The sequence below is a fragment of the Saccostrea cucullata genome, unplaced genomic scaffold (assembly GCF_032062105.1).
Source record: "Saccostrea cucullata isolate Sc308-1 unplaced genomic scaffold, CSIRO_AGI_Scuc_v1 ctg1611, whole genome shotgun sequence".
NCBI lineage: Eukaryota > Metazoa > Mollusca > Bivalvia > Ostreida > Ostreidae > Saccostrea > Saccostrea cuccullata.
In genome coordinates, this window is record NW_026921053.1 from 156,782 (window position 1) to 179,718 (window position 22,937).

Consider the following 22,937-nt stretch of genomic DNA (forward strand, 5'->3'; position numbering starts at 1 on the left):
CGGGGTCTATTAGTTTAATGGGAGAAGCTAACTCAGAAATGAGATTTGCAATAAACGATGGAACTATAAATGGCAGTAGATATTGATTCTGGGTAGTATGCCAGGAATCCTTACATGTATCCGAAGGTCATTTATGAACAGTACGCGCATAGAAACAAATTGAATTAATATTTATTGAAGGAAGAAGGCTTTCGCACGTACATGTATGACTTAAACTGAACATGAACATTTAACCACAATTATCCGGTGTATTAATAATTCAATTTCTTTATTTTCTGTGATTTATACTTTTTCCCATATTTATTTTTTTATACAGAAAATTAAACGTGAATTAATCATTTTCCACCAGTAAGAATTAAAATAAATCTCATCATTATATAGCCAATTTCCATACTATCGGGATACTCAAAAGGTATTTTTGGGGCTTTTAGAAAATTCTTTGTTAATTTTGCCAATAAATATTTTTCAGTCATAATTATTTTTACTGACATGTCAATTGAATTATTGTTCATTTCTCTATCTCTATGATACTCAGTTTTGAAGTGTTTCATTTGTAAATGTTATAAGAATATACATCTGTATATCGCCAGAATGGAACCCTCATGTTCACAATTAGTTGATCCTGAAAGAAATTCATACACATTTCATTTATCAATTTTATTTTTGCATTATATACCGGTAGATTGAAATTATGGTCATTTTTTATCAGCATGTTCAATGATGTGAAACGCTGATACGTATACCCAAATGACATGCACTGATTTTCTGTCCTAAGGCGATTGAAACAGCGTGTGTTGATACCATTTGATAAACATTAATCGGCAAGGTACATGTAAACACAAGCAAAAGAAAAAAGAAATAAATCACAATTCACGGTATTTTCAACTCTTTATTTATAAAATAAATGTACTCTTTTGATAACTTGTTTATAAATTCACGACCTTCCGATCACAGAAAGAGCGCTCCCTCGAGTGAGCTTCTGTGAAAAGTTATGTTTGCATGTTGTGTATATCATTTTCATGCAAACATTTAATGTTCAGAGAGAAATTTAGGTTCTAACGAACATCTAACATTCACTCAGAAAATTATAATGTTGTTTAGGCCTTAGTATCCCCCTTTTTCAACAAACATATTTTTTCTCTCAAGAAACCTATGCTAATAGAAGCAATTCGTAAATTTTATGATATCCGTATCATGACTTTGATTTAATACATTTTCCTACTCGGTTCGCCTAAACCGACATATAATATAAGAACTCTAATGTAGATCTTAGGTAAAATGAGTGTCAAGAGTTTAAGAATGAAGACACTGCATTACCAAATTTAGGACCAAGTCTCAGAAAGAGTTCCATACGTAGAAAGTGGAAGAATTCTCAGTAACACAACATTATCTTTCTTTATTCGGCACTCGAGCAAATAAAGTCATTTAATGACTGATATTTAGGAGTTTAAAAAACTCTGGAATTCTTAACTTTCATAACAAATAAACGGCATGTAAAATGAGGATTACTCATTTGAAAAGTATTTTCTAATTGTTTTGTTAATTAGCTGGTAGTCTTACTTACTTTTCAGAGCAATAAGAATATCAATGAACTATGGTATTTTGAATCTCTTGATAATGTAGATTAATAAATCATTAAAAAAATGATCATACTTCAAAAGAAATGATTGCTAACATAAAACGCAGCCATTCTCTTTTACATAGTTGTCATCATGATTGAACAGATGTTAAAGAGCATTTTACAAATTAAACATTCACGTTTCATTCTAACGTCATACATTTGTAATATTCCTCTTTTACGGTGTACCTTTTCATAAGTTGAACCTTGCCGTCCGTGAAGAAAAACATATTCATAAACTATAGTAGACATGCATGAGAAAAAGAAAACATTTGCTACGATATTCAAGTCATTCACCAACCCTAACAATAATTCACTACAGTTAAATATAGTGAACATGAAACTTAACTAAGAATTTACTGTTTTCACCAAACAGAACAAGAAGCATGCGGAGAATGTCCGTGGGAAGGAGATACTCACTCCTCTGTGGCAACAGAGAAAATCCGTATATTAGTTGAAGAAAACGATTCACAATTTCAATAAACTGAGCTGTAAGAACAAATGCACAAGTCCAACTTCTACCGTGGCAACAGATTCAATCCACTGTTTTTACACATTTCACCAATTTTCAGAGCAATGGTAACTAGTTGAACAATATATAGGATTCACAACGGGCTAAATCGACCAACTGGGAATGTTTACTCCTGTTAGACACCTGATACATTCTTTGGTGTTTTCAGGTGTCTCTTGATTGCCTTTTTAAGGTTTCAAATTATTTTGCAGATTAATTATCATTGTACAATAGAAGGGTCCTGATAAATCAGTTTATCGCAAGAACATACACTCTATGTATCATTCCAACTTTTTACATATAAACTCAAAAAAAAAAAAAAAAAAAAAAAAAAAAAAAAAAAAAAAAAAAACCAAAAAAAAAAAAAAAAAAAAAAAAATAAAAAAAAAAAAAAAAAAAAAAAAAAAATACATTAAGGAATTTAAAAAGTGCTGAGAACCTGATAAAATCTTGCAAATGAATTGATTATGTCTACCAATATTTAATGTACTTGACCCGCAAATTATTCAAACTGTGGTCTATCAAATGAAATTATAGCAAAAATTAAATAGTGAAATATAAATAGGTTCTCAGCACTTCTCACGATGTACATATGGTGTTGATAAGAATTATAATTAAAACTTACATTTTTAACATGATTATGTCCTTGCGATATTGAAATTTCTTAATGATCTCAATACTGCACGTTAATTTGCGAAAACTATGTCATTCCAATATCAAGTGACAAGTCGAAATAAAAAATCAGAAACTCCTCAACATGTAGATTTGAGCCCAATTACATTTTTCTGATATCAGTAAAGTACTTAAAATGAATTCTCCATCCTTGAAAAGAATGTATTTTTCATCAAGAAAATTTTTCGATATTTCCATTTTCACCTAAACTGTGAACTTCAAAGTACAGAAATCAATCTCGTTTTGATTCTTTCAGAAAGTAGTTTCATGACTAGTGAAACATTGCCTTAATAAATTTTATGATCTTATCGCTTTTATCTCTTAAATGATAACAATATCGATGAATTCATAATAAACAAAAAAAAAATTATTTTATATTATTTTGCATGTTTAATAAAAACGTTCTGAAATAATTAAGTTTTAGAGTGCATCCAATCTATTCCAAATATACAAGCACATCTTTAATAACACCAAACATTCAAAATTCTTACAAATAATAGACTTAATTGCTAATAATTTTACTAAACTCTATTTTGTCTATATAATCACAGTCCTAGTTTATGTAGAGCTTCTGTACACTTCCATTGCTGCATAATGTAATGGCTGATCATAATTTAAGTCAGTTTCTCTGCCTTACCATAATCACACTCTTTCGTAAAGCTTCATCATCCGCCAGTATCTTCCATACCATATATTGACCGCCAATCACTGCAGACTTGGCGTACCTCCCGTTCAGGTTTGAGCGGAAACAGTCTTTGTACCACCAGGCGCCTTTAAACATTTGAGCACAATTACGACTTTCCAAGTCGTTGTCCTGGTCATGTGTACTAAATTTCATACCATTATGAACAAAACCGTCACCTGTAATACAGTATACTAGTAATTGACAATTAAATATACTATTTATATATAGAATATTTATCATGACAAAGTAATCGCCAAGATAAAGATAGTTATCGTTGCTCGGATCTGTTTTTGAATATTGATAACATATAAATGATATATTTTGCATTACAGCAAAAACACTTTCAAAATTATGTTTGATGTGTATACGGTGAGTATGTTAATTTAAAACTCGGTTCCGCAATCTATTTGAAAAGCACTTATTTGTATTTTCGTCACTCTTCTTGGCTAGTTAATTAATCGTATCAATAAAGGAAGGGATACTTCATATGATTGCTGGGTCGAACTACTTATTTATTGCTTTAAATGGTTAGAGGAGACTGTTGCTGTTCCTGAGAAATGTAGTTTAAAAATAGTTGTTTTATGTTTCAATATTTCTCATAGTGTACTAAAAATGAAGATAGGATAAAGTGTATGTTTTAAAGAACGATAAGAAGATTGCAAGACTGAGTATTATGAATAAAATACATATGATATCTAGTTTTAATTATTACAAGCCAGTGACCCTTTGAACAAAAATTTTTTATACTAAGCTAAAATTTTCACAATCTTGTAAGTTTTTGTCTAAAAAGATATTTATTTTCTAAAATGTTATTTATGTTGTTTTTAAGGGACAATGTCTATTGGAGATGGGGCACAATCATACACTTTCCATTTTCAATCCGTGCCACTTCCAACTATACTACAATGTCTTTACCACCCCCCCCGCCCCCGATTTCTATAGTCATGCAAACACGTATTTTCACAAACATTTGAGGTTTTAAAACGTTACGGTGTTATTCATTTTTTTAAATTTTAATATATGCTGATGGTTTAAAATTAAACCATAAACAAACACACTTGTGTCGATTGGAATCTTAAATTTATTGAAAAAAAGAAATAAAGATGAAAGAGATCTCAGCTCCTGCTTTAGAGCACAGGGGGCATTAAGTAAGCATTCAGAAGGATGCTGTTTAAAAATCAAGTGTTTGTGTCCTTTCTTAAGATTCCTATGTATTGTTTCAGATCACCTGAAAAAAGTCAAGGGCTTGCACTTGGATGTAGCTTGCGATATTGTCTCATCCAAGAAAAGTTTATAACTCTCATCACTCAGCACTAAAGAAATTTGGCATGAAAAATGGAGATGACAAAAAACAATATTCAAGCTCAAAGTCCACTATGAACAATACAAATCCGAAACAGAGCAAACCTATTCCTCCAAAAACATCAGAGGTGAGATCAGGTGCAGATCTCAATACTCACCCGCTGTCCCGTTATATCCAGATACTGTCACTGTGTATTTATTGTCTTCATCTCCGATGTAAAATGTGGTGTACACAGCATAGGCATGTTGCCCGTTATATCGCTCAACATCAACTCGGAGTTCTTGGTTTTTATCCCTCGTTAAGGTGTGGATTGCATCATTCCCTATATTTATGAATTAATTTCAAATTCACAGAAATATAAAAAATAATTTCAAATCTACAGATGAGGCTGCGTGGGGCGCAAGCGCTTAAAATTAAAGCTTGAGTTTTTCATTAAGATTGTTTTTATTCATATTTATTTATATATATAACTCTTAATATATATAATATTCATACCTATCCAATAATTTTTAGTGGCATTTCCAAATCCGTGTTTATACTCTATCCATGTCCTGTAAAAATCGACGTCACCATCTAGTCTTTTTTGAATTACCTGTAATCAATAATTGATTTTTAATTATACTGTTTCGTAAAAAACATGAACAACTATGATTTATTCTCCTCAACTATATGTAAAGATTGAAGTCATCATATTTGTCAGTATGTACCATTATATATAGATATAATACAAAACTGAATAACATAGAATTGTTTGAACAGTTAGAAATGTAAATGTTAAGAAACTACTGCAAATTAAAATCAAAAATTTGTAGGTAGATATTTTTTTGTTTTAACTCTGTCAAGTACAGTGAAATCCACATTTTGAGGATTAAAATTCTGCTGTCCTTTGTTATGTTAAAAATCATCCCGGAATGTAAGTCCGAAATATCAAATGTTTTGAAGACTCCTATAAGACTTTGATATTTGACGTGCTGGGAAAACATCAGAACCAGCGTTATCACAAAAACTGGAAAATTGCCGCCTCCAACCGGAGGCGGCAATTTTGGGTTGATTTTCATGCCTTGGAAGCAGAATTAAATGTCAAATTCACACCTTATCAGTATAATAGTACAATCAATTTTGTACTCACAAAAATCGTTTTTATGGTTCCTGTATAAAATATACTATCCGATGGAAACATGTTATCTGACTGTCTAGATTTGTTTTAATTTCTGACATTTTAAGTCCTGTATCAAAATATTGAGTGATGTTTTCATTTCCCTATATATTGATGAGAAGCGTTGTACTATTGATAAAATGTGAATTCGGCATTTCACTCGGTTCGCAAGTATTTAAAAACAATTTCCAGTTTTCATAATGGCGGTGATTCTGACGTTTTTCTGTTACGAAAAATATCAAAAAGCTCAAGGGAATGTAAGATATTTAGGACTACCTAATGTTTGGTAAATACTATAATTAAGGGATGAAGCTTACTTTCACCCTTGTTATAGGATATAACGCAAAGCGGTTTATAAAGAAGCAAAAAAGTTATGTAACATATTGTATATCGTAGAAAATAGGTAAATATGATTAAGCTTTATTCCTCATAATTCAAATTCAGCGTAGTAAATAAGGGATTTTTCCTCCAAAAATGGTCTTAAAAGGTAACGTCAATTGCAGTGTACGTTACGTAGGCAAAGTATATTATTATACGATATAAAATAAATAGTTTATCAAATCAAATGACGTATTACAACTAAATCTATATTATTCAAGTATAATGCAGAGTTTCTCGATTACCATTCCTTATTCAGGTTTTAATTTTGCGGGACAAGTTCACGTCCAACAGCCATAATGTTATTATGATATAGCTTTGGTTACTTTGTTTTCATGATAAGCTATCATAACATCTGTAGCTGTGTTAGATTTCTTACATTTAAAGTTGAAAAACATAATAAAAGGATTATTTTTTACTTTTTCAGTAATGTATCAAAAACTAAAACATTCCTCACCGTCCACCCTCCTCCATCTGTCGTCATGTCACAGAAGACCTCTCTCCGGGTGTCAGAGTAAATAACGTACACTCCATCTTGTCCTTCTTTGCTTGGGTCTCTTTTCATTATATCAGAACAGTCTTTATATATGTTCTCTATTCAATGTAAAAAAAAAAGTAAAAGAAACTGAACAATAAATTTCATTAAACTTGCTCTTTTTTCACATGTGCTCTTTATACATGGCACAATAGATAACCCTCACTGATCAGTTACTGTGAGTTGAAAAAAATAAGTCGAAATTTCAAGCCCTTCAACGGCTGAATGTGTGCAAATTTCTCAAACTGGATGTTTTACAAATACAAAATCAATCAATCCTTCTCATTTAATAAAATTAGTACTTGTGATACGAGGATCATTCAAAAAGTTCGTAGACTTTTGTTCTAACTTTTTTATCTGACGTCATATTATATCCAAATTTGGTACACATATTTTAACAACAAATTCGAATAATTTGAGTAAACAAATGGAATATATCGTCATATTTATAAAAATTATCGAAAATATAGAACAGCAAAAATGGGGTCACGGAGCAACGTCAAAATTGATTAATTTACTAATTTTCACTTTATACTATCTCTAGTCTTACCTCTAATATATGGAGCTGAAACAAAATCAGATTTATAAGTTTGAATAAAGTCTTGCTATATTACTTACAATGCTATCAGGTAATGTAATATATCGCTCCGTTTGAAAGATATCCGTTTCTAGATAAATTTGAACTTGATTAAAAAAGGCAGAAAAGCATGACGTTGGAGGACGTCACGGATTAGCGATTAGCAATATAAATTGCTTTGAATTCGGGAAACTTCTTTAAAAAAATAAAAAAAAATGTATTAACCAGGAAATATATGAAAAATAAGCCGTATATATAAAATATATTGAAAATACAATTTTTGAGTGGTAAATTGTTTGAGTTGGACGATAGATGGTCTGCAAAGAAACAGGTAAAAGTTAAAGAAATATTGTCAAAAGAGTTGGAACGTAATTAAACGCGATGTGCGCTTCAGTGTTACGGAGGTAATGGAATGGCGAGGTAAAAAATTTGAAAACATTAACAATCTAGTTTAAGCTATTTGCACAATTATTAGCAAACTAGAAGTCAAGTGTTAGAGATATGTTTTGAATGGAGAGGCCGCTACAAAACGTATATGAAATTAAAAAAGCATCTCTAGTAATTTTGAGAAACTTTCTCAACGTTGTTTTTGACGTTATAATGTTGAATAACCGCGTTCCGTGGTAACAAAAGATGACTTTACACTTCGATAAAACAAATGTTTTATTTACGAAAATGTGTTGATTTATAATCTTGTTATAATAATGTGACGATGAGGGACAATGTCTACGTATTTTTTGAATGACACTCGTAGACTTAAGAAGACAGAATGGTCCTTAAGCATTATTAAATAAATATTGTTAAACTCAACAAACAAAACATTTCCTACAATGTAATTGAAGTAATTTTCTTACCTTTTAAAACAGGTAGACATTTACCGCTAATACAAATGGCATCATCAGTACAGATGTTGTTTAAGCAATTGCCCGCCAAGTGCTAAACATAAAATCCATTCAGAGTCCTGATTTGTAAAATAATATTAATTTCAATTAAATTAATTTGAATGAAAATATTTCAAGATCTTTTTCTTACCACTGGAAAATGTTTTCGTTCTACATGAAAGGTTTGGCCCGTAGTCATTAGACTGCTGTTATTCTTGGTAACAAATCTTGTGTTAAGCCGGCATATCTTTTCTTCTGGTATCCAATCCACGGAGCCACACAACTTAAACTTGAAACAAATCATCATGCACATTGCATTGTCAGTATTTCTCAAAAGGTTAAAACCTGGAAAAGATGAATTTTCATAATTGCTAACGATCAACGTTTTTGGGTCAAATGGTTCGAAGCACTGTGAGTAGCATGTCTGTAACAGAGCTAGAACGTGTCCAAAGCGGTAGAGACTGATCATCTTAAGACTTGCAAACAGTTTTATAACTAAATGTTTGTCAAATCGGCGGGTTCTTCCATATCGAGTTACTGCTTCTATATTATATTCATTTCTGTAACCTATATACCAGTCGTTAAGGTTTGACTATTTATTATTGATGAGTTTTCACGTGATCCTGTCTATGTTAGTATGGCTCAATAGTTACGAAATTGTTGATTTACAATTTTTTTACTATTTGAGTAAAAAAATTGAGTATAATTAAAAACAGTTGGTAAAGGTAGAAAAAGGGGGACGGTTGAGGCTTTCCATCTTTTTTTTTCAATGATTAATTGATCTATGACGTATGTTTTATTTGTATAAGACCAATATCGATACATATATGTAGGCCTTTCAACTAATTTTTCAAGTTGCACATATGGTAAAAAACATTGCATAGATAGATTTATAGGTACATGAAATTATCAAAAAAGATAATAACTTATGCATACATTTAATTACATCATTAAAAAGTTTAATTATTTATAATTGACTTTTCCGATGTTGTGTTTTAAGGATAGGTAACTCAGGTGTGAAAAATGACCAACTTAGTGCCGATTTATGAGTTATCGTTTATAGGAATGACATATAGGCTGCTTCAGAATTGGTATTGTTATGTACACAAAAGGGTTTCTTACATTGTTTTGTACACAAATGAGTGTTGACCATGAGAAATAGAATGCCTTCACTCTACTGAAATAACAGGGTCAAATGAATGGGGAAAAGACTATTTTCAATATTTTTAACTCTCCTTGACGATTATTATGAAGAAGAAAATTTAATCTCATGTTTTTATGTGCGCGCTTTTTGATTCATATATAAATATATACCGGTATATTTTTACAAGTATATGCAGTAATTAATCATCTTACTTGTGTTACTAAGCACGAAGGGGAACGACCGAGTATAAAAATTTGATTAGGTTAGAACTAAGGAGGGTTGATCTCACTTTTTATTTTAATTAAAACTTTTAACTATATGTAGTGAAATGGTGTCAGCAACTATACAATAAATAAGTTTAACATTTGTGCTAAATTTTAAAACCACTGGATTTTACTGAGAGCAAAGGAACACTTGGGAAATGCTAAAAACTGCCTTGCATGTAAACAGTTAGATACTCCGAGCCTGCTCTCAACATGTTTCAGCGGTGAGTTATTGTTCATAAAACCGACCCCTAGCGGCAGTTGAAAGGCCTAATGTATGGTGTTTAAGATTTCTATATTCTGACTCCCCAGTAGAATTATTTTGCAAGCAAGAAAAGACATGAATATTGGCTGATGTTAAAAAAGGAACAAAAAACAAAAAGTCAAGATTTGTTTATGAAAGGCCGATGTCCCCGTATGACAGCTTATTGCGAGCTTTGAAGTTCCTCAACGTTTTTGCGGACCTACAGAAAGACAAAACGCACGGACAGGACAAAACTATATACCCCTGAATCTTCGATTTCGTGAAAATAATAAAAAAAAATGGTTGTATGTGTATGTCATTCATATACCATTTTGGCGATGGCAAGAAATCTTTCTAGTGAGTGCTACATGTATTTCTTTCTTTTTAATATGATTTAGATAATAAATTTAATTCTTTATATACCATACAAAAAAAGTTTGTTTTTTTTTTGCTTTATTATAAATACATGTCTACTTAAATCACCCCAAACCCTAAAATTATCAGGAATTACATAGATTTTTAAAAATTACAAAGATTTTTAAAAAACTATATAAAGAATTTATTTGCGATGTTATTTCTTTGTAAGTTTAATCTATGTAATATAATTACAAAAGAGAAATCCGAAATCACAACAGGTGACTCGTAAATTGTGAAAAATAAAGAATCAATTGAAGATTTTTTTTATCTTAAATCATTAATTGATATATTAACCATACGATTGAAAAAAAAAATACCGCTGAAATTTGTGAATATACAAAGAGCAAAGCCATATAATGTCGCAGGGGTCAGCAGACATTTGTGATTTTCTACAGTACAGTAAATCGAGAATGGTCATTCATTTCAAAGCTTTTGTTTATATCAGCTTAACGTCGTGCAAACTTGTATAAATGCCAAAGACGCGTTATACATATTTAAAACTTGTGTGAAAGTAAGAAAATTGCACAAGATTAGTCTGGTACTTAATATATTAAAATGCATAAATGTTTAAAGTTTTTTTTTCAAAGCAATAGAGAGCTATTTACCTGTATGACCTAATTTGTTAAATCCATCTGTGTAATTTATTATTTAAAATACTTGTAGTCACGTGAGTCCTTCTAAGGTAAATATTCCTAAAAAGTGCTCACTGTAAAACATAGTCAGATCTTGTATCTTTAAATCAATGCCGTGCCTCTTTGAGATGTTTGTTTACTGTATGTATTTGGTGTTAGAAACAAGGGCGGGTAAAAAAAAGTTTACATTTTTAACATTCATTCAAGACAGAGAAACAGATATTGCAAGCCACTTAAATGCTATTTTTTTATATCAAAATTTAAAGAAAATAATGTCAATAAATTTTGTTTTTTTTAAAATGCAGGCGTGCAAATTTCGTAGATTGATCGCTATAGCTACAGGCAACTACACAACTTCATTCTATTTTTCAAACAGATGAATGAAATACTAAGTGCAAGAAGTTTCATCCGGCAAACAAACCAGTCGAGCCTTGATTATACCAGTAATGAAAATTGAAAATGTCTCATAAAATAAATTATAAACTACAATATAATTTTATAATCCTTTTTTGATTTGATTAAAGAAATGCATAATACATGTATATTTACCAATTTTAACAAAAATAAAAGAAACTATCAAAAATACTGGCAGTAGAAAATAGAAATAAATGTTTTTTAAGGTAGAATATATTCAAATAAAATGCATTCTATTTAGTACTCATTACTTAACTCTAAAAGGATAAGTAATTGGAAACCTTGGGAAGTTATCTCTCTTATCAGGTTCGTTTTTTCGCTTTAACCCCTTCTCTACCGCATCGGTCAATATGACCGAAAGCACGTTAAAACACGACAACGCGATAACAGGACCTCCGTATCATTTTATTAATAGCATTAAGGTAAATAAACTATATATCATCTCTTAGGAAATTTTCTCTACTTTCAGACCCTGTTAAAATTTCGAGCCTTATCAATCGGTAATACATAGATTTTACGTTTTGAAGACATTCATGACTTTTTGAAAATGACGCAATTTTCCAAAGCATGGACGATTTTCCTGACGATAGATATATTTTTTCCTGATAAAATCATTTAAATAAAATTAATATATTTTAAAAGGATATTTTCTCTGCTTTTAAAATATGTAAAAAGCATTGCTTTTACTTTTAAATATTTTGTAAAAACAAGAATTTTCTTCCACGCATGTGATTTTTCTGGGTTTTATTCGTAATATTTAAATTAAACGCAGTTTTACCTTTATTTCTGTGTTGAAATAGGAAAAACAAAATACAGCTGGTAAAAGTGGAGAAAATTTTCATTTCAACAAGCCTTCACTGGTCTCTTTATTTTCGGTATTTTCTGAATTATCATAGTTTGAATTTTGAACCCATCCGCGTAATTTTTTGTAGAAAAATCGAATGTAGTCAATATTTAACGTCAAGGTCGTTTTCGTTGCGCCTCATTCGGAACAACATGTTTAGTACTATTACATTTAATTAAATATTTTTATTTAAATAGATGCTTATTAAAAAAAATGGTTTAAAATAAGAGTTCTTATCTTTACACCTTTAGAGAAGTGCACTACATATGTATTTTTGTTTATTTATGCAATGTGCAATAAGTTCATTCAGTGTTGATAAAAAAAAAATGTTTGATTCCTAAAGGTCTACGTCAAAAAATCAGATTTTATTGCTGTTTGCTTTAAAATATATTCTTAAAATAAAAAACAATTAAACATATACTGACATGAAATTTAAAAAAAAAACTTTGAAACACAATGATTTAATACAAAATCTCGCAATTACACTACTCATTACGGTATGAGTTGATATTATTCGAGACTAACACGTGTTTCCGCTGTAGCAGTAAACAACGGCATGATCATGAACATGGATTTTCATGATTACGAGGGTTGTTCGAAAATAATTGAGACATTGTGTATATTTTGCTTTCTAATGAACGTCTTTCAGTGAACATTTGCATATACGTTTGACATACACTAAAAATTAATAAGAGCAAGAAATATTTTACAAATATTAAATATTTTCTCAACAATGGTAAATAAATGTGTCAAAAGTAGGGGTACCCGGAGCAGTCGCGGAATCGGACATTGAAAATATGTAACCCCAAAATTCTAACTCTTCGTGGATCAATAATGAGAGCGAAAATAATTCAGTTCAAGTGTATAATTTTTCAGCTTTGGTTCAAATTCATGTTGTGCAACTTTGATAGAATTTTGATCAGAAATACGGGGATCATAAAAAAAATAAGCGTGGTAGAGAAATCTGCTAACAACGAAAAAATTGATTTTGACGTCAAGGGCGGAGCAGCTAGCATACCTAGAATTTTGAGTAGCGCAATGCAGAACTCTTTTCCAAGACATAAACGACCCGCTAAAACAATAAGAACGAGAAAAAAATGATGTGTTAGGGTTTGTTATTTCCTTGGTATACATTTTTTTAGCATTTGAAAAAACAAGAGTAAAATTAAAAGATCTGGATGACCATGAGTTATTACATACAGTATTGATATTATTATGGTATTTAACACGCGTTACATAGATTGGCACCGCATGATTCTAAGTTGTCCTTTCCCACAAATGAAAATTTTTGACTGGGGTAGCAACAGCATACATTTTTAAAGAATAGTTTAAGAAAAGAGACTTTGATTTTTGTAATGTAACATATGTAATAACAAAGAAGGAAAAGTATTAAACGCTTTCCGATCGTTTCACATGCGAAACAACCTACGGCTAACGTACGTTAAATGTCGTAGCGAGGCTGCTCCGGGTCGATAGACATATGCATATTTATAACTTCACAGAAACTTGTATAATTATCGTAGGAATAAGAAAATTTGCTTAAGTGTGTTAGACGTTCTTTATAAGATGTTGATGAATTTTCATGAAATTATCTCCGTCCTTTATGGAGTAAATGTAATTGTCTCAATAATTTCCGAACAGCCCTCGTATTTTACGATGGAGAACACGTCAATTCATCAGATATGACGGGTCTTTTCTTTGGCATTAGATGTGAGTAAGTATTGATTGAAAAGTTTAAAAGTGTTTTAAAGTACATTTGACTGAAATGAAAAGACATTATAGACTACCAAGGACCTATATTACTATAGAAGTGTAGACTGGACCCTGGCTACACGTGTACATGTGATATGAAGCTGTTCGCTGGTTTGACATCGTCGATAACCCAAAAATGATACTTTTCAAAGAACGATCACAATTTTTTTTTCCCGATGACAAAATTGTTTACAATACAATGTCACTTTTTTTCTCAATATGGAATCCGAATACTGTGTTGACTGATCAATAAAATATTTTTGTTCGATTTACTCCGATCCACATTTTTCAAGATGGGTAGGTAGGTCGTTAATTTTCGGGTGGTTTACACTGCTGAAAAATTAATAATTGTCATAAAATCACAGATTTCTTAACAGTACACATTTCACATGTTTGTTAGCTACACAAGTTTATTGTTATAAAAACTTTCAGTCAAAAAGCATCCTATAGAAATTATACATCTTTGCTTTAAAATGAAACAATTTTAGTAAATTTAAAAAGAAAAATAAAAGTTTAAAGTGCTGAAAAAATTATTGGGTAGGGGCAATTTTGAAGGGTAGTCAGAGTACATCAAACAAATCAATTTTTGTATTGTTTGCCTGGATATTCAAACCGTGTTTTGTGATGATGGATTCGAATAAGTTCGACTTATTTTTGTGTTGTTTTTAAAGTGGGTAAGTTTTCATGACCACCTCTAAGTACCATTCAAAGAAAAATGAAACTTGACATAATTAACACAAACACATAAATTTTTTTGGCATGTGTAGTGTGCTGGTACCAAAGGCTTCAGAACTTTCATCTATGAAGACCCACTTACTAATCCCACCAATGGCCACCATGCACAGAAAAGACCATGATGTGGAGGACATAGGTGCTTAGTTATTAGTAAGTAAATTTTATTGCAGTCAAAATTCCTCATTGCCACTGGATGGCTATTAGTCAACACTGCCAGGGACATGAGTAGCCCGACTGGCGTAGTGGTTAGAGCCTCTGCCCGATAGTCGTGAAGTAAGGAGTTGATCCTTACATTGCAGGTTTGAATCTTACTATGAGACATGGAGACCTGTCCTTCTGATGAGACACTATAAAAATATCTTATATATCTTATATAAACCAATAAAGGTCCCTTGTTGAAGTAGGTGCTGGCATGAAAAAGATCCCTCACAGCTCAATAGCCGTAAGTGCAGAGTATAGAACAAAATTTGCATCTGTCCACCGACAAGTGGTGGCGTCTCCATCTGAGAGAGAAATTCTTGAGAGAGACATTTAATAACATACAAACAAGCCCATGTACATAAACACCTTGTCCCAGGGATTTTTCTCTGAAGTAACAGTTTACAGTCCAACATGCCCTTTCTCTTTACAACCCTGACAACAGAAACTAAAAAAATATACTTCATGCATTTGATAAAATTAATGGTTAATTATGCTATTTTTTCAGTCATAATACATTGACTTCACCAAACAATTTTACTACAAGTATGACAAAATATGACATATATAATATATATATATATGATATGCTTTATAAAGACTTTTTAACAATATCATAAAAGGAAAGTTATATCAATGTGTCAATTGTAGATTTCTGTATAAACTGAATTATCTGATTACAATTACATATTCGATTAGAAAAGCTTTTTCAAAACTTTTTTTTTTATTTGTTACAGGAGTCGGGACAGAATACATTTAGAAACTGATCATGCCTTGATCAAATCAAAGGAGTTCCCTCGGTCTTTCAGGGAGATGGCAGAGAGTTCATTCAACATGAAGATGATGTGCACATAATGTAATCTGGAATCTAAAGTTAAAGATAAAACCCTGCAAACTTACGAGCAAATAAGCCTATCTGCTTGTTAATTATTCTTTGTCATTACTTCACTTTTAGGAATGCTTTTTATTTCTATCAATGATGCAAGTGGTTTTTCAAGATCATGTCATGTGATATAAGGAATTCTGACTTTTGACAGCATAAGTCAAGGGTTTGTGAGAAGAGTAGCAAATACTAAAGAAATCCTTGGCTACTGAAATTCAGTCATTGTATACCACATAAACTGGATGAGTGAAAGATTGTAGCTGAAGTTCTGTGCTTGTCCATCTTTGCAGTTTTTTCGTATGCTTATAAAATGACAAAAGTTGTTTTAACAAGTGACCCAGTAAAGACCTGAAAATGTAAAATAATTCTTGTAAGAAAAGAAAAATTGTAAATGTTTTCTTATACAATGTATTCTAGACGACAAAAAATGTGTTTGACTTAGTTTTTTAAAATGACAAAATAAGTACTCTTTTGTGTAATTAAAAAATGATACTGGTTGCAATACATTTTTACCTTAATATGATTTTAATAGTATTTGTCACTAAGATTGAAATACTTGAGAACACATCTTACAAATTTTGTTTACTTAAGTCAGAGATATATTTTTTAAATGACAAACAAGATTTGGAAAAAAAACACAAAGTAAAACAAAACTATTCACTTTTGTGATATCTCTGTTGATTTTGTTGTTCACAATTTTATGTGTCAGTTATTGGACGATATGTCCATAATAATTGCAGCATTTCAAAATTGATATATGCTTACAATTTAAGGCAGATTTCTCTACTGATATGACCTTGACCCCAAAGAAATTTCAGGGTCAATACTTAAGACAATTATTTGTTGGATGTTTTATAAGACCTTATATCTTACAAACTATACCATGAAAACTGTCTAGAATAAGAAATAAGAAACCTATGAAGCCAAAAAAATTGGAATATTGTTGTTGCTTAGCAACCATTTAAAGGTCATTTAACACAAATTTGAAGAAAAATAATATGTGGATATTGCAATTCAGTATGATGCCTTCTAAAGAGAAAATTCATAATTTTTTTTCTTTAGCATCCATTGTTACAAATTTTAGCAAAAAAGATGAATTGTTTTGGGAAAATTTTCTAAAATTATGCACTTATTTGACCTTTGACCTCCAATAAAAGTGAATTTAATGAGGTCAAACTTTAAGACAATTATCTGATGTATATTATTTTCAGTATCATTACCCCACATTTGACTTTACAATGTAATAGAATGCATAAATGTGTGTGGGATGAGCAAAAAAACAAGAAATACTGCCTGAAAATTGAAAAATACTCCGTTGCTTAGCAACCTCTTTAAAATCATAATTTGCAGAATTGAAAAAAAGTTTATGTGATTAATGTAGTACAGGATAATGCCCTTTTGTGGGTTTATTCTGAATTTCCTATTTCAATGTGTATCACTGTTATTTTTTAACTTGAAGATTAAAATGTGTCAAAAAATGCAATAAAATTCTGCACTAATTAGACCTTTGACCTCAATTTCCACTAGCAAGGTCAGTCGTGAGGTACCTGCATAGTTATGAAATATCATTTCCAGAAAATTCCCTACAAAATGGTTTACATTATGCTTAGATTACTCTTTGAATAAAAAGTTATAAATTGATTTATAAGGATATGTCAAAAGGTTTGCAAAAACGCTGAAAATGTGCCGGTCGAGAAAGGGTTAAAGATACGACAGTCATACATGTAGATACATTCACCATTAACAATCAAGTATTTTGTGCATCCTGGCGTACAAGTTTTGCCCAAAACGTTCGTGGACAAATGCCTAATTTTCTAAATAAAGTCGGGAACGGCAATCCTGTACGATAATAGCTTTATATAGACTATGATTTAAAAAATATACTTAAAATTAAAACAATGCACATTATTTTATGAACGTTACAGGTGTAAATACTTTGTGTATTCAAGCCGCACGGCCCAGTCTTACGTAACGCTGATTTCATTTAAACGTCAGAAATGTGGATTTTGATTGTTATCACATGTTCATGAACACAAGTTAATTTTTTTTAATATGCCACACTCCCAATAGTGTGCAATAATATTTTTCTATCGGTTATAATTGATTTTATTTTTGAAATTCAAAACAGTACACGATAATTTACAAGCGTCATGAATATAAACACTTCGTATACACAGGCTGCACAGCTCAGTCCGACGGCGCTAATAATATCTATTCCTTTGCCTGGTGTTCGGCATTTTGATGTGAAAGTTCAGTTGTGGGTCTTTTAAATCAGACCTTATAACTCAAAACCCCCTGTCATGGCAGCCGTTGGAAAGATAAAGATTCTTTACTACTCATAGGTCCTGAGTGCCGAGTAAAGGTCTAAATTTGAAGCCCTTCTTCGGTATATAATGACAATATCAATATATCAATCTCAATATGAATTAAAATTTTTCGATAGGGACTAAAAACAGCATACAATCAATCACGCAACTAGACATTCAGATACTGTAAATGTGGACATTTTTTATGACGTTGTAATTTTGACGAAGTTGACAAATTATCCATTTTTCGTAAAAAAAAATTCCACGACATTTAATCAATGAACAATGGTAATTCCCTTCCATACGTCGACTTGCACTGAACTCGAAATTAAATCAAATTAGAGTCTTTCACATCTGCTTCATTATATCCGCGAACATATGGTTGAAATATTGCTGACTAGGCGTTAAACAATAAACCAGTCATGCTTAAATGTTTTTGCGACTTCAAACGATAAGTGCAAACTAGCAATTTGATTGCTTGACAAACGAGATGGCTTCATCTTTTCCATTGCCAACTTTCCTTGACAATGTATTATTCCATCATTACCTGTATATGATGTTTATGTCTTAAAATGTTTTGGATTCTCAGAGAATGCCCTGAACAGGATCATTTTTTTTCCAGGCAGGTCTCTGACAGAAAATTTAGTAGTCAGCATTTTCGTAAATTCTATGGTCTGTACAATAACCTTTTTAGCAAATATAACCTATCAGTGAGTCGTATTTTGACTGGTATATGACATATCATTTATAATGCCATTTTTTCACCAGACAATATTTGGTTATACTAGTATATGACAATTTTCTGTTATATGTATTTTTGTCCATTTTGTCCTTTATCTTGAAAATTTCGGAAAATTTCAAAAATATGTGACGATTGTTTTTGCGATTGTCAGAACAAATGCGTTGATTTTCGTGTTAAAAATACAAATTACCGTTTTTCCTTGAAGACAATGTATAGAAGAAATATCGTATAATTGTCACAGTATTTCCCTTTGACTGAACCTGCTTAAATCAACTTAACACAAACAATCATTTTGAAAGCAATATTTATTTAACAATGATTTATTGTACATACATTTTCAATTTTTACTGCACAACACTTTTGACAATTATACATAAATAGATGCTCATACTTACATGCATAATAAATTTTGCCATTGTTTATGCTCCTTTCGTACAGTTGGAATAAAATGCATTTTAAGATTTTCCCCGTGAGAAAATATGTTAAATATTATGAAAACTCATGATATTCATAAAATTCCTGCATACATGTACATGTGTAGCTATTCATTATTGATTTAGGACATGCATGTACCATTGATTTCTTCTCAGTCATAGTGAGTTTTGATAGACATTATTATTTCCAATAAAATCCATGAAAAATCATTTTCTTATATTGTCAACAGATGAATTAAAGAACCCATAGTATCAATGGTTCGCTTTAATTAAGTGCATGTAATTAATAATATTAAGAACAACCAATATCACAATGGTTGTCATAAAAGTCTATTTCTCTTTTGTAATCGTTTCACCACAAAAGTTGCACTTGTGAAAAGATTTGACAAAAGCTTTCCTGAATATTCTGTCAAAATAACCATAGATGAAAGGATTAACTATGTGGTTGATCATCATGGAGCGCACCATCAACAACACGAAGTTTAAAGTGCCAACGTCCATAGAATACCAATGGCTGAATGGGTCATCGGTTATCACAAGGATAGTTATGAAAGTTGGAAGATATGTTAGAAAGTAGAAAATGATAATAGCAATGAACATGTACATAAAGTTGTGTCTCGCTTTTCGCTTTTTCTTTGATTTCACTAAACTTAATGTTTGTCTTAATGTTCTGACGAAACCCTTGTTCTCTTTGGTTTCCTTAGGGTGAGAAAGAAAACATTTTAAACTATTTACGAACTCAGGACTGACTCTTATTCTTCCAGCTTGATCCCCACTTTCGGTTTTGTTAGAGGATGGAGAAATTTCCTTCTGTTCATGGTGTGTTTGTTCACCTTCAATAGCCGTAACTGTTTGATTGACGGCATTTGTCCCCTCTTCAGACCTTAAATCCCTACTCATCCCGTCTGTACGATCTGATGTCGAATCAAAAGTTTTGTTCTCACAAGTAAAAGACATCTCGCCAGCAGGTTGCTCTTGAATAACATATATAGGTTGCTTTTTATATTTTATCCTAGAACTTTTTTTGTATTTCCTGAAAATCTGAAGACCTGTAGGAATGTAAAACCCTGCAGTGAGTACACCGATTAAGAAAATGATAGCGATCTCAAATGGAATGTAAATACTTTGCAAGGCCTTTTCCGATTCTTCCATGTGCTTTAAGTCACAAATTGCTACTGTAATATTATTTCCAAAACATATGACATTTTGAAATCGAAAGCCAACAAAAAACAAGACAGGAAGCGTGTTAATCACTGAAAACAGTAAACCTCCAACTGCCGCATTCATTTTCTGGTGACGTGTGAATTGATTTCCAGTTGGACGACAAATTTTCAAATATCTACTGAAAGAAATAAGTAGCAGAATAGTTGCAGACCAAGTTGACGTCATCCATGAAAAATATTATAATATCTTGCACAAAACTTCGGAAGGAAACTGAATGAAATAGAAATTTTCGGTTATCCCGAAGCAAGCCTGGAAAAAACACGAAAGTAAATCAGCTACTGCTAACATTGGTATGAAGAATCTTTTTTTCTGTTTTGGGCATTTTTAATCTATACATATGTATAAGCAGTCCATTGCCTATAATTCCAAAAAACAAAAATAAAACCATTGTTACAGTGTTTGGATATAACGCATTTCTGAAGAAAGATTGACAGTCGTTGGCTGTGTGGTTCATTTTCAAACTGTTGATGTCTGAGTAAGCAAAAGATGTCTAAGTAAGCAACGAGAAGTATGATAAATTATATATAGCTATAGATTAACACTGACCCAAGTATTGAGGAAAATCTGAATTTCATGTAAACGACACATTTAAAGTATATTAAAACTTCCTGTGGGAAGATCCATGTATATCGTGTACTAAATAATCTTTTTATTCTTTCGAGCGAAACTACATATTGTGAGCTTGTTCTATCCCATTGACTTATTTTTGTGAACAGATTATTTCAACAGATTTTTGCATTTCTTTTTTATTTGCCTTTCCTCTGTAAGTCGTACTCAGTGTTATTTATAATTTTCTTAAACTATCACTTCATTTTCAAATTTTCCTTTTTTTTATTTATCGGCCTTGAAGATACTCGTATAACTGAAATACACTGTAAAAGTTGACCTAAATATATATAAGCACGGGTTAAACATAAAAATTAAAATTCAAACCCTTCTAACTTTTTGCTTCTAAATGTAATTTTTAACTTAGCCGGAAATTTTAACAAAAACTTTGTCGCACATTAATATCCTAAATGTGAGATAATGTATACATGTACATGTAAAGAAAAACTTGATATATTGACAGGAAGAATGAAAATATATATAACAGTATGAGGAAATTTCTTTCTTCTCAGAATCAAACAAGATTACTGATAATGACTTTGTTTTCGTACTTCGGGTGACAGTCCATTGTTTACCTTCTTTTCTATCAAACATTAGATATACCTGTACATGTCTTACAATTTATATAACATGCTTATTTTATGTTTGACAGCAATCTTTGCTTTTTTAAGAGCCCTATAACAAAAAATTATGATTTGCATATCATAAAGTAACTCTTATTTTTTTCGCTCAAATATTCTTTTATTAATTTTTTTTTCCTGAGTAAGAGTATGTTTTCGTTATGGAAAGAAAACCCAACTTTAATTGGCATTTTTGAAGTAAATTATTAAGCATTTGCAGTTTGTTTCTGTATATATCGATACACACTTTCTTCAGCGTTAATACATTATATGCATTCATCGATGTTTAAAGTAACACGATGACGAAAAAACGGGAAAAATGACAAAAAAAGTAGAATTTTTGCATGACACATGCAAATTTTGTTTAGTTCTTGGAGATATTATGTTTCAGAAAATTACAGGTTTCAGCACCTAAAAAAATCTACTTAAATGGGAAAAAATCAAAGTAAAAAAAAATCACATGTATAACTCATCAAAAATATTGCTTCACTTCTTTCTCTTTATTGTGCGCATGCGCTGAAAAGTTGTAGTATCTACCATGCTTTCATAGATATAATGTCGGATTATCGAAAATTTTAAAAAGAAGATTATAACTTATTCCTCACTTCTGCTTGCTCCAGATCAATGTTGTTTACAAGTTTCAAACTGAAAATACAGGACGCGTGACCTTGACATTGTTGACATTGACGATAAAAACAAAGCGATAGATACAACATCTGTTTTCCGGCACTTACATTTTGAAGGTTTTTTTCTTGCTTTACAGTGTAGTTGAATTTTCAAAACTTGCCTCTATTTATATTTCTCAGAAATATTTTGTTTTATGATACAATTTTCTTAAAAGAAACTCATGATTTTGACTCATAATGATATGACTTTAAAGAAAAATATCGGTTGAGACATTGGATGTTTAGCAGATACGAACAGAAATGATATAAAGAGGTTCACGCTTGAAGCTCCATACGAGGGTCGTACGAAAAGTTTGCAGATAGGTTCTATTGTGGTCAAACTCTCAAGATAAAAAAATGTCCTACCTTTACATTACATAGACTTTTTATTGGAATTGAAAATTGCACAGTAGTATCGCAGAATGAATAATATTAGACCTTTAGCTACAGTATTCATGAAACGTCACTTGTCCAAATTTTGAATTAAATTGGAGGTTG

General features: G+C 31.1%; 1 protein-coding gene and 1 pseudogene across 1 annotated transcript; both read right to left on the minus strand.

The window, feature by feature from the left end:
* Window positions 1–3,208: 3,208 nt before the first annotated feature.
* On the minus strand, window positions 3,209–6,900 carry LOC134259077 (ficolin-1-like). The gene is made up of 4 exons (XM_062741677.1): window positions 6,781–6,900; window positions 5,285–5,381; window positions 4,947–5,111; window positions 3,209–3,662 (listed from the first exon to the last, which is right to left on the minus strand). The coding sequence occupies exons 1-4, from the start codon at window positions 6,886–6,888 to the stop codon at window positions 3,421–3,423; spliced, it is 612 nt and encodes a 203-aa protein (XP_062597661.1). The 5' UTR covers window positions 6,889–6,900; the 3' UTR covers window positions 3,209–3,420.
* Window positions 6,901–19,321: 12,421 nt separating this feature from the next.
* LOC134259084 (5-hydroxytryptamine receptor 1A-like) lies at window positions 19,322–20,857 on the minus strand (annotated as a pseudogene).
* Between the last annotated feature and the right edge of the window lie 2,080 nt (window positions 20,858–22,937).

Bases quoted from the DNA above. Each gene is read 5' to 3' on its own strand.
- LOC134259077 (XM_062741677.1), bottom strand. From the start codon at position 6,888: ATGAAAAGAGACCCAAGCAAAGAAGGACAAGATGGAGTGTACGTTATT. The intron at 5,112-5,284 runs GTATGAATATTA...TCATAAATATAG, and splicing joins CACTAAAAATTATTGGATAG to GGAATGATGCAATCCACACC. The intron at 3,663-4,946 runs GTGAGTATTGAG...ACTGTATTACAG, and splicing joins TGGATATAACGGGACAGCGG to GTGACGGTTTTGTTCATAAT.